The sequence below is a fragment of the Vigna umbellata genome, chromosome 5, assembly GCF_029865625.1.
Source record: "Vigna umbellata cultivar VRB3 chromosome 5, Vumbellata_1.0, whole genome shotgun sequence".
In the NCBI taxonomy this organism is placed as follows: Eukaryota; Viridiplantae; Streptophyta; class Magnoliopsida; order Fabales; family Fabaceae; genus Vigna; species Vigna umbellata.
The window spans coordinates 30,031,835-30,044,327 of record NC_142169.1 but is presented as its reverse complement, the minus strand read 5'-3'; the positions used below and the strand labels follow the sequence as shown (position 1 = coordinate 30,044,327).

General features: G+C 36.0%; 2 protein-coding genes across 5 annotated transcripts; one reads left to right on the top strand and one right to left on the bottom strand.

Annotated features, from left to right (window-relative positions):
• Window positions 1-1,516: 1,516 nt before the first annotated feature.
• Window positions 1,517-3,960, top strand: LOC148198079 (BTB/POZ domain-containing protein At3g05675-like). 2 transcript variants are annotated; one of them, XM_088115066.1, is made up of 3 exons: window positions 1,517-1,687; window positions 1,851-1,898; window positions 2,283-3,960. In XM_088115066.1, the coding sequence occupies exons 2-3, from the start codon at window positions 1,887-1,889 to the stop codon at window positions 3,702-3,704; spliced, it is 1,434 nt and encodes a 477-aa protein (XP_087971192.1). In that variant the 5' UTR covers window positions 1,517-1,687; window positions 1,851-1,886; the 3' UTR covers window positions 3,705-3,960. The 2 variants fall into 2 exon arrangements, with proteins under 2 accessions (XP_087971192.1, XP_087971193.1); XM_088115067.1 differs by having other exon boundaries at window positions 1,519-1,687; window positions 2,394-3,960.
• A 3,412-nt stretch (window positions 3,961-7,372) lies between these two features.
• LOC148198078 (BEL1-like homeodomain protein 1) lies at window positions 7,373-11,773 on the bottom strand. 3 transcript variants are annotated; one of them, XM_047314041.2, is made up of 8 exons: window positions 11,575-11,773; window positions 11,200-11,354; window positions 10,970-11,019; window positions 10,670-10,762; window positions 9,735-10,553; window positions 8,826-9,199; window positions 8,568-8,628; window positions 7,373-8,488 (listed from the first exon to the last, which is right to left on the bottom strand). In XM_047314041.2, exons 5-8 carry the CDS (start codon window positions 10,521-10,523, stop codon window positions 7,673-7,675), a joined length of 2,040 nt encoding a protein of 679 aa, XP_047169997.2. In that variant the 5' UTR covers window positions 10,524-10,553; window positions 10,670-10,762; window positions 10,970-11,019; window positions 11,200-11,354; window positions 11,575-11,773; the 3' UTR covers window positions 7,373-7,672. The 3 variants fall into 3 exon arrangements, with proteins under 3 accessions (XP_047169997.2, XP_087972322.1, XP_087972321.1); XM_088116196.1 differs by having other exon boundaries at window positions 10,653-10,762; window positions 11,235-11,354; XM_088116195.1 differs by having other exon boundaries at window positions 11,235-11,354.
• Window positions 11,774-12,493: the final 720 nt, after the last annotated feature.

Below are 12,493 nucleotides of genomic sequence, written 5' to 3'. Positions count from 1 at the left end.
TTCAACTTTTGAAGACTTCACTTAATGCACATATAAATTCTCAACAAATCAATTTTAATGCATAACTACCTCTATTATTTAAAGGGTATTTATGGAAATTTGGGGTGTAAGGTGAAAGGGTTGGAGACCAGGATGAAACACTCCATAATCAATACAACTTTCTTTTTCTTAATGCAACTCCATAATTTTTATCTCTACTGGAATAACTTTAAAAATGATATCTTACTTTTGGTAAAAGTGAATTTTGTATTATTTATTTTAAAAATATCTCAGAAGAAACTATTTAGAATTTTTGGAACATAATTTTCGGTATAGAACTTGCAAAGCACATAAAATACATTCAGAATTACTATTTTAGAACAAAATTTTCAGAACAAAATTTTCAGAATAAACTTTTGAGAACATATGCGATATCTTTCAGAAAAAAGTTTTTGGAAACAAGATTTCCTGGAGAAACTTTCTAAAACATGTTAAATACGTTCCAAAACAAGATTTTTTTTCACGTTTTTTCTCTTTCTTCTTCTTCCTCTGTAATGTAATGAAAAAGAGTATTTTAGTCTCTTTTGGTTAATAACAATGGGAGTGCAGGAAAAAAGACCTACCAACTTTATAACCTAACACAATAACCAATAAGGTCACTTTTGTGACAATAATTTAAGAATAACGAAGCTGTTTTTTTATAATATAAAAGAATATGTATAATATGATATTCAGGTCGAACGGTTAGCTTCCAAGATCGATTGGTCTATTTATTGTAGCAGCGCTCGTCAACTTGGTCAAATCGGGACAGCGTTCGTCAACCAGGTCAAACCGCGACAACGCTCATCAACTATGTGTTATACCTAGTAGAGACCGAACGGTCATACACTCAATTCTGTTGGGGCACCATTATGGCCAACAAGAGCAAACAGTTCCATTAAAGTTGGGCCAACGCTTATATTATTATTGGGCCCGATATCCAGCGGATGATAAAATAATTAAAGATATCTTATTAAAGATCCAGATGGCGGTTTATGAGCAACCAACCCGAGTTTAAGGTAATTTTGTTTATATTTTATTGGACCTGTGTCATTTTAGGGTCCATGAGATAACTTATAAATACAGGGTTAGAGCCAACAGTTTCATTCACATTCTACTCACGTTCTATGCACTCTCCACTACGATTACGTCCAAATACCCAACAGTGAGTAAGGGCAATTTGGCTGTGAAAAAAACAACAAAAGAAGAACCACAAAAAGGGTAAAACAGATGTGGCATTGGGCTATTGGGCTTATGGCCTGTTGGAGAGGGGCGCATAGGCTGAAAATCATGACAAGAGGGAAAAAAGGAAAAAAAAGAGAGTAAGAATGAGAAAGTGTAATTTGGAGAGGAAAAGCAAAGAAATTATAGTGAATCCATTATCTTCAAGTTGATTAGGCACATGCATACGCATAATTAAATTGTTTGGTAAAAAATGAATAAAGTGTAGATAGATTTAATAGAATTATGTGTATATAATCCATGCAAGTTGAGCAAGTTGGCAAGTTGGAAAAGGAAAAACATAAAAAAAAGGGAACGCAACGATGCGTTTAAAGTCGATAAGAAGCAGCAATGGGTAATAGGACAGGAGAGTGCGTGTTCTTCATTCGTCGTTCCTCAGATTGAAAGCTTTTAACTTTACACTCACATGGAATACCTAATAGATCCGGTACTTCTTTCATTCTCACTCATTTAATCCTCATTTTCATCATTTCTTTATTTCGCTTTGCTTCCATTTCAATTTCATACACTCAAGATCCCATGCTGCTTACTTACATCTCTTTTACTCTTGTCGCCTCCTTCCAATTCTAATTCCTCTTTTCTGATTGCAGCTGTAGAAATATCGCTTCTCACTGCTCTTAATCTCAATGGACCCTATTGTGAGTTTCTTTCTCCACCCTTTCCCCCTTCTGTTTTGTCAGATTTCACCACTGTTAATTTCACTTTATTAATCTTTAAAATTAAATAAAAATTAAAAAAAATTAGGTTTTTATACAATCTTCTTTCTTGGGTTGCTTTTCTATCTACATCAATGTACGTCAAACGTTTTATTACATGCAAGGGCAATTTATGAATTGGAATGTGTCAATCTTCAACATTAACAACGGTCAAGGTTTTGAATTTTAGTTCTGGTTGAATTGCTTTGCGTTGTATTTTTTTGAAGTAGCAGAGAAATTCGTCCAATGCAGTTATATTTGCAGTGGCATACACCTTAAAAACCTTTAATAGTGATTGAGGACCTTTTTTTTAAACATTGGCAATAGGTCATCTGCTGCGGATTTTTCAGTTTGTTATTTCAGTACTACCACCTAAATGTATGGTGCTACAGTGTCTTGTATCTGTTATTAGTGATTACATTATCCTCTTTCGACCAGGATAAAGAAGAAAAAATTGCTTGTGTGATTGGTGACCGATTAACTAGTGATGTTGTTGTGAGGCTACGCACTCCGGAAGGTCGAGATGATTGGCTATACTGCCACTCAGAGACTCTTGTAAAAAATTGCAAGTACTTTGCGGATAGGTTGTCTGAGAACTGGCCAACATGTCAGATCCTTGATTCGCGCAATTGTGTCGATATCTATTGCCAAGAGTTGGATTTTGATTACCATGTAAATCTTATACGTCTTCTCTACATTGTCATAGATGGTTCAGTTGATGATTTGTGGCATGGTGTTAGAAATGCCCTTGGCATTCTCCAGGTCGCGGTTGAACTTGGATGCCCACAGATAATAACTGCATGTGTGAACTACTTAGAAGCTGTTACATGGGAGGAAGCTGAGGAGGAAGAGATCTTGAGAATTGTACCTCGAATGGGATTACAGGCTGAACCTATCCTTGCTAGACTTCAACCAGTTAAGCAGTCTGCTATCGTAAATATCTTTGTCTCTGCTATCCGTTTTTCTACGTCATCTCCATCCCCAAATATGAATGATCTTAAATCTTCAGCACAAGAGCAACTTGAGTACATGCTAACTGAAGATGATGATGCCCCTTTACTGACAGCTGACGACAACATAAAAGTCGAAGTAAAAGAATGTGTAAACAGACTGTTTGCCCGGTTTATAGACTCGGTAACAGCTTTTTTCTCTGGTACTACAGAGTCACTCTCTGAGGCTGGAAATGTTCAGTTGTTTCAATCCTATTTGACTGATTTGTCGTGGGCCTGTCAGATATTGAGTAAGTTGGAAATAATGAGAGAATTTGTTGAGTATTGGTCCGATGCATCAGAAAAAATTGTTAAGGTTCTTGAACAAGGAAGTTCTACAACAGAAGTCATTGAGATAAAGTTAAGAGCTGTTGAGGTGACATCAAAGGTTTTAGAGGCAATTGGTTATGGCACTGTTATATTGCCAACTGCAAAACGCCTTCAAGTTTTGAAAGTGTGGCTTCCGTTTGTGAGGGTTACAAAACCATTGATTGATTCTGTTACAACGAATTGTGAGAATGCCATGCTGCTTAAATTAGATGGCGAAATGTGGCAATCCCTAGAATCCACCTTTGTATCTATCATTCTTGCATTGCCATCTGGGGATCAGGCAGATATTTTAACTGAGTGGCTGGATAACGAGTATATGCAGTATCCAGACTTAACTGAAGCATTTGAAGTATGGTGTTATAGGTCCAAGGTTGCTAAAAGAAGACTATCATTGGTAGGGGATGAGCATGCCATGACCAACTCATTTTGAGGCTTTCACAAATTCTGTTATTTTATATTACACTACTAATCCAAGATCTTGTCAAGGCGTTTCCAAGAAATCATCTCTTTTTTCACATGAATGGAATTTTTTGTTGGAGGCATTTAGAATCTCCATATCTCAACAATTCAATGTAAATTATTCTGAGGAGTTTTGTAAAATGTTGTACTAACTATGAACTGTAAAGGATGTAGTTTTGAAATTATTTATTTCATAGTAAGCAAAATCATGATACACTACTTTTTGACGTTGGATTTGCTTGGGCATTTCTAATTACATGGAGATGCTGTTCAAGACAGGTCCTGCACCGTGGTTTGTTAACTCAACATGAGCACACAGCGCAATCGTACGAAGTTCTGTGGTATTTTAAAGGGAGAAAACTAATCATTTTGACGGCTACTTTTGATCGGAAAGGAGAATTCTCCCTGGTTGGTTCCAAGGAGCATCAATGAAGGTAAAAGATAGAACAGGAATTGAGTTTGAGAGAATAGAATTCGAATAACTGCTTGGAAAATTGAAATTGAAAATTCTCGTTATGTGCATAACAATTTCATTTCCCAAATCCTATTACGCTGTAGGTAAAAGGTGACGAATATTAGTGACATTATTGGGAAGGTGGAGGTAAAAACCATAATGATATTTTAGTTATATTTTTTTTTTTTACAATTTAAGTTAAACATAGTTAGACAAACAACATGCTTAATGAAACTATTACTTCAGATTTTAAAAATAGTTGCTATGTAGAATAATAAAGAGAACACACCAGTAGCTGATTCATAGCTTAGAAATTTAGTTCAACAAAATAAACTGTTTTTGCTAGAGTATTGGTTGGAATTTTGGAGGTAGAAGAGTAGTGATTTTTCTAATCTCTTTGATAGTCAAGCTTCATAACGTATTATACACAATTTTTGTGACAATTACAGTAGTCGTCAACTCTCTTAGAGTGATCACCATTGTAGACTAGCCAAAACCGTAGGGTAGTTGTATAATTCATATGATCAGGGACTACCCTATCACATTAGATATATTGGTTTAAAAACCTACCACCAATAAACTTTGATATTATACATTCAGAAGCAATTGACTAATTTATAGATCAACTCCAAAAATGTTAACACATTAACCAAGCTTGCAATTGATTGACCCATTACTCCCAACAACTGCTTCAGGATATTAAATTGTTTCATTCATTCAATTGTAAGGTATGGGATTCTATTGTGAGGTTTATTAGGTGTTGAGCATTGTTGTTTGTGGTGTGGCTCCTTAGAATCTCATCATAAATACAGTGTACTGGACGTAAGTTTACCGGAGAGAGAGTTGATGGAGATTGGATCAAACATTCATAAAGTTTGGTCAACACCAATTTATGTTGTATTCAATGTGTGTTCGAACCGTGTTACTATCTTGTACCAGTTTTGGACAATCATCATACCAGTGTCTTCTGCATGTTTGTGTTAAATTGACATGCCAACTATCAGTTATGATGCTGCAATATCAAAATATTTAGCATCAACTTTAACCTGCAAAATCTCTTGTCATAAGCCAAATCTGCAATATTATTGTTCAAAACAATATTGCTCTGTTTATTTGAAAAATATTTACAACAGTGAAAAATCTTTTCCTGTTTAATAATTTCTTTATCAATAGTCTGCAACGGAGTGAAGTTGTTTATTGGACAAATTGGTATGATAATGTTGAACAAGAACTATTCATGCTTCGCTTGGGTCTCTTAATAAAATAGCACATACCTATCTTTAATAAATTCTCACTCACTTTTCTTATTATTTTATTTAATAACTAAAACTTATACCAAATACATTTATAAAGATTACAAATTAAAGTTTTAAAATATAAAAAAATTAAAAAAAAAATAGTCATTATATTAACAATGTAAAAAAAATCATATCATCCTTCAATTATAAATTATCATATAATTAAATAGAGTGAATTTGCTACTATTTAACATAAATTTATATCTTAATGTTCTATACAAATAAATGAGCATAAATTTAAAATAAGATAAATCACAATTACAAATAATTCTTTCTATATATTTAGTGACACTTTATTGTAATTAAATAATTTAATGTACTACAACTAAAAAACAAGAGATGTGAGTATAATTAATTTCTCCATATGTTCATGAATTGACAATATCAATTATTAACTTTTTTAGCAATGAACTTGAACTCTAAACACAAAAACTTGAACCATAACCTCTCCCTCCCCTTACATTTTCAAACCAAGTCCCTCTAGCATTGGTAAATTTTGTTCACAATTCTAGCATGCTGTTAGCGTCTTGTCCAATAATATTGCATCTATATCTTCATGTTCTACCATTTAATGCAAAAAAATAATAATTGTAGGATGGTATCTGGCATATTTAGTTTTTCAACAATGCAGATTATGCACGAAGTATTTTACATCCGAGTTTTATGAATTTTACATTAAATATTTTGAAGATGAATTTGGCTAATGAAATATCTTTGTAAAAGTTAATGTGGAATTTGACATTTATTACTAATTTTAACACTCTTTATTTAAACAGATTCATCAAGAAGATCTAACAACACATGAGATCCGAGTTAAACTTATTTGAGATATTAACAGTAGCTCCAATTTAAAATCTTAATAGAATGGTTTATGGATTTTTTTTACCAACATTCTCATTTATAAACATTGAGTTTAAGTCACACTTAGATTTCATAATATTTTCTTTATATAAAATATGACCTTATAAGACGGTCCATTTAGTCCTAATTTCTTAATAGAAGTACAAGTTAGTTATATACTTGAATTTTCTATATGGAAGAGAAGTTAATCTTTAAATTATGAAACTTTGGAAGGTAATTACTTCTTTGTAGACTTATTGAGATGTCCATAGTTATTAAATTCAAATTGTTGGTTTAGTACTAATTTCTTAATACGAGTTTAAATACAAATGCAAGTTAGTTATTTTTACATGGAATAGAGAGTGATCTTTAAATTATGGAATATTGAAAGGAAATTGTTTATTTATAGACTTATTGAGACGTTGAGAGTTATTAAGTTATTAAGTTCGACTAAAAATTATAATTAATAGGAAGATAGGTAACATTTTGTGCAATCTTATACTCACCAAATTAAAATTAGCATAAAAATTACTTGACATCAATAACTACCATTAGAGAGGTAAAAGGGTCCTAACAAAAGTGAAAGTGAAGGATAGTGAAGTATAGTGTCAAAGGGAAGTAGAAACTTTTTTGTGTCAGTAGATTTTCCTTAAAACTTACTTATAAGCAAATTATTGAATAAGAAAATGTGTTAATTCACAAATTGACTGCCACATAAAAAAAAAAAAAAACTTGTTATTAATTGCTTTTGGGTCTAACAGGGTAGAGGATGAAAAGAAATACATTTAATGTATCAGCTTGAAGTATAAAGACTTTTGGCTATGACAGGTCTGGAAGGTGCTTCTGAGATCATGTTCAGATGGAACTAATTTTGCTTTCATTTCTTGAAAAGAAATTCTGTGTTAACATCTTCACATTTTGTTTTCATTTATGAAAGACATAATCCTTCTAGATTTTACTTTCAATTCTGTAGACATTGTAGTTAAAAAGAATATATTATATTGTATTTGGTTGTGGTTTGTTGAGAATGTAAAAAGGCACAAGATATATTTTCAATCGAAGATATATTGGTATCTTTTACCAAAATAAAGTTTATGACAACAATCCATCTATCCCACCTTCAGAGCTTACAAAAATAATATACAACCTCAACCATATACTTTGAAATCCTAAGCTATCTAAGAACTCAAATGGTTCTATGCAGGGTATAAACTTATACTAAAGTAAAATTCCTTCTTTCTTTACACTACAATTGTTCAGCACTCCCCGCATAAGCAGGGAACTAAGAAGAAATTGTGAGGAACTCAGAAACTGTGGTATCACATTGCTCACCTTTTGATGTCTTATTCAGGTCACAAAGTCTGGCAACAATTGTGCAGCAAACCTCTTTGGGTTTTGCATGCTGATACTCTCATAAGCAGCTGAAGAGTGAGGAGAGGAATTGTTTATGCTACCAAACTCATTTGGTTCACCAATGTCCAAGCTTCTACCCAGTTGAATGTTTTGGTTTGGGAGGAATGTTTGATGGGTTCCGGGTAATGAATCAAGACCAAGAGTGAGGGAAACACCATTACCTGAAAACCTTGGAGCAAACTGCTCTGCATCAAACCTTCCAATATCCCCAATTGGGTACTGTCCAAAACCACCGATGAAGTTTGTTTGGTTTCCCATGAAAGAGGATTCGTTTCTGCCTTGCCTTTCGTCACCAAATTTCATTGAGAGTTGCTCATTGTTTGCCTCATTGGGCTTCACATCAATGTTCATTGAAGGGACACTATTTGGGGAATGCATCATCTCATGATTCCTTGCTTTCTTTGGACTTCCTTGTGTGATCCCTTCCAGCTCTGAAGACCCCATGAAGCTGAATCCTGATTGGTTTCTCACACTCCCACCAAGTGGTGACGTTGATGGTCTAGAAACTGAAACCATAGCAGTGTTCTGGCTCTTTGAAACTTCTTGTTTGGAACTGAAACTTTTAGCCTCGGTTTCATTCGAAGGACCTTTCTCTGCTGGAGCTGCCATTTTCGTTGAAGAATCTTCATTGCTCTTGCTTGATTTATCCTCAGATCCCTTCTGTTCATGATCCTTCATTTCTTCCAAGTACATTTCCTCCACCATTGGCTTCCAAAGCCGAACCCGAGCATTTATAAACCAATTTGAGACCTGTCATCCACCCAGCACTGTTAAGGCGAAGAACCATTCATCAAATGGAAGAGATAAATACCATTATTATGTTACTTACCTGGCTCCTTGTTAGCCCTGTTTGCTTTGCCAACATGTGTTTGTCCGAGTCCTTGGGATAACTGGAACCAAACTCAGTTATTTCAGCACAACTTGCAAATCTTTGAAGTAATTAACAGTCACCCTTTTAAAATACTGTAAACCTTTTCATTGTAAGAGAATCAAGAAGTTAAAAAGAATTGAGCTTATCATAACCCACGCGGTTCAATTTTTGAAGAAGTTAGAAGAGAGAGTTTTTGTAAAAGAGTTAAGTGCTTACGGGTGGAGGAAGTGTTCGAAGAGCCAGGCACGAAGAACAGAAACAGATCTTTCAGGCAATCCCCTCTGGGGTCTCCAAGCATTGTGCTGGATCATTCCCAATTGTTGGAGAGCTCGTTGTTGCCTCAGATGATGGTCCACATATTTGAGCCTCGAACCTTCTATTTTCCCTCCAAAGCAATCTTCTTCTCCTAAACTCTTGTTAGCAGCTCGAACCTGCCCTGCAATAGCATCTTTCAAACAACGAAACTGCTTAGAGATTGTTTGCAATGCAAGAGCCGTGTATGTTCTCGCAGACCCAATCCCCGCAGCTTGCTCAAATGATGACACCACAATCTCCATCTGCTGGTGGTACTGCCTGTACCTTTGCTCCACCTTCGACCAAAAACATCACGTCAATAAACTATTCATTAATTCAACTCTCACAAATATTTTAGTACTTGCAATTGAAACCAACCACAATCATGCAATCCACCACTATCAGCCCTTCATAATCTTTCTGAATTTCCATGCATTAATCATTAGATTAGATAAGTGAGACATTATCATATATACTACATAAAACGCCTTTTCCATTCAAGAATTCTATTTGAAACATTTGAAGTAATTAAAATAAACACTTCTTTTAACATAATTTCGATCTATAGTTTGTCTTAATCAAAATTATTCTTTTCTCTCAGGCTCAACCCAATTCACTTTTCGTTAGATAAGATGAAGCTATGATTTGAAGTCGAACACTAGTACTCATACCAACATGAAAAGTTAAAAACACCAATAGTGTGTTTAAAACTCGTTGAAAAATGGGAAATCCAATTAAAAATGTGAAAGTTATAACGATTGAGTTGTTCATAACGGAAAAACCCATGAGAAGTTTAACCAAAGATGTTGAATTAAAGTGAACTACACATACCTCATCAAGCATGGCAATCAGTTTGGCTTTCTTCATCTGAATTTCTTGTCTTTCTGCAGTTGATAGCTCAGAGTTACGTTTTCCGTTCCCTTCCCCACCAACTGAACCATCTCCACTACCTGCCGCGGATGATTCTCCAATCACCTTCGTCTGTCCCCCACTCTTTTTACCCAACTCGGTGCCAATCCCATTGTTAACATTCACGACCTCTTCCAGAAGCTCATGCGCTGCCTTCAAGTACTTTGAGCTCAGGAAAACGCTCTGAATGCCCGATGCTCCATTATTGGTAACCCCAGACGCCGACGACGGCGAACCCCCTGACACGCGCAAGTCGTCGCCGGACATGCCCGGGGCCTGACCCTCTCGGAACGACCCCAGCCCCAGAGACAAGCCCTGCTGCGCGCGTGGGGTATCACGCGCCGCCGAAGCCGGGTCTAATGCGTTCCAGTGATTGTACTGCATGCGCGGGAGGAAGCCATGCAGTGCCGAGACATCGTGGTGCCCGTGCATGGAGTGGTGGTTGAGGTCCTGGGAAGCGGGGAGGGGGATTCCAACGAATTGTTGGGTGTGAGAGGGCGGCGCGTGAGGGTTGAAGGAGCCGTTGCTGTTGGCGCCGGCAACTGCGGCGGGGTTGAGAAACACGAGATTTCCCGCAGCGTGTGAGGGAGGGGGCTGTGACGGTGCGTCGGAGTAGTGGATGTAGCCTGGGTTCATGAGGACAAGAGTTTGGAGTCCGTCGGCGGCACCTGATTGGATTTCGGAGTTACCATGATGAAAGTATGTCGCCATCGGTTTTTGGTATAACAGGTTGTTACTTCACTGAAAAGAGAGCACTACCACCACGTTAGTTACTCTATGCTTTCAAAGTTCACATCCAATCCAACACATAGCCTAAACATGCACCTCACTTACACATACTTGAATTTGTGCCGTACCTGCGATTAATCTTGTAACGATTTGTGGATCAACCCATCAACACAACTCCCAATAATTGCAGCTCTTTTGGTACTTTCTCTCTCAAAGGTATCCTGACCAAACACACAAACACAAGTGGGAAAACCGATGAAAACTGAACCTGAATAACAATATTTGAGATCTCTCTTGTTCATTCCGAATTAAGTCGCTTTGTGCATGGTTTTGTGATGGTGTCTGATGAAGTTTTAAAGAAAAACTTAAAAGATAATTCATTGTGTGTGTATTAGTTAATGGAATGAATGATATGGTATGTAGTGTACCTGGTGATAGGAGAATTGGGGTGCGCACGTGGTTCATGATCGTTTCTGAACTGCAAGGGAAAGAAGAAATTGATTTGCAGTGAGCTGAGAAGTACGAGAAGGAGAGAGAGAGAGAGAGAGGGAGAGAGAGAGAGAGAGAGAGGGAGAGAGAGAGAGAGAAGGAGAAGGACGCACACGAACAGTTAGTCTCACCCATGAAAGCAAAACAGTTATGGGTAACGAAAACGTACATGAAAGCAGAAAGAAATTGATGGATCAAACGGACCTGTCAACGTGCATATGTGATCTATGTATCTATCTATCTATGTTGGGATTTCATCAGTCGCTTCACTTGCAAAGAGGAAAGCTCTCTGTCAGACTCAAATCCGCTGCAATTCCACCCCAACTGAAAAGGGTAAAAAAAGAGTTGAAGAGAGAGATGGTTAAAAAAGACTCGGGAAAAAGATGCCCATCTTTGTTCACTTCATTATCCACACATTTATGATCTTTTTTCTATAAAAAATTGATTTTTTATTATATCAAATTCTGGGTTGGGGGGAAATTGTGAGAACAATGAAGTGAGCATACATGCCTCGGTGCCTTTTTTTCTTTTGAAAAAGAAGTACCTGTGAAATGAATAGATCAAAACAGGGGAACTTCTTTTGATTTGACCCTCTCTTTTCAAATCATTTGATGCACAAGCCAAGCACCCTTTGATGAGCAACAAAGAACTTTTGAAGAGAGAGAGAAAGAGAGAGTAGCTTTGTGCTGAGAAATCTATAAAAAATATATAATGAAAATGCAATCAAGGTGTGTCAGAAGATACAAACAGCTGAAAAACGAGGAAACGTCTCCTTCCGCAAAGCTCAATTAATTGTTTGTTTAATAAGAAAAAGAAAAAGAAAAAAAAAAGGAGGATGATGATGGACAAGAAGCGGGTGGAGGGATCTCATTGCTCATTTCTCCATTAAATATCTTCTTGTCGTTTTCGCAATTTCCATTTTTTTTTTCTCATCAACTTATTTGGGAATTTTTTGTGGTTGGATGCCTGAGTTTGAAGATAAAGCAATTAAATGGCTAAGGAACGCAGAACCAACTACCATAACACCAACTTTAATGCTTTAAAAGCTGAAAATATATGTCAAAATTGTTTTCCAATTTATTTACAGTTGTATTTCCCTTGTAATGATTGTCCCTCAGATTTATTTATCAATTTCTCAATGCATTATCATCTCTTGAACTTTACCAATTACCCTACAGTGTGTAAATTTTAGCAGATAAAAAGTGTAACCGGAAAAAGAGAAAAGTTAAAGAGAGAGTTACAAAAGCAAGGGGTCCCAATCAAGTGCATGTATGATGTGTCTATGAATCATGAGCCCCTAAATAAAGTGGTCCCTTCTTGGCTCTCATGCATCAGACCTATACTAGCAGACATCAGCATATCACAATGATCAACATAACAAAATAAAAGAATTTCATTTCATATAGTATTTTATTATTTTAAATTTCTATCTCTGAGAAATTAATCTATTCCTTCTCTCGTTT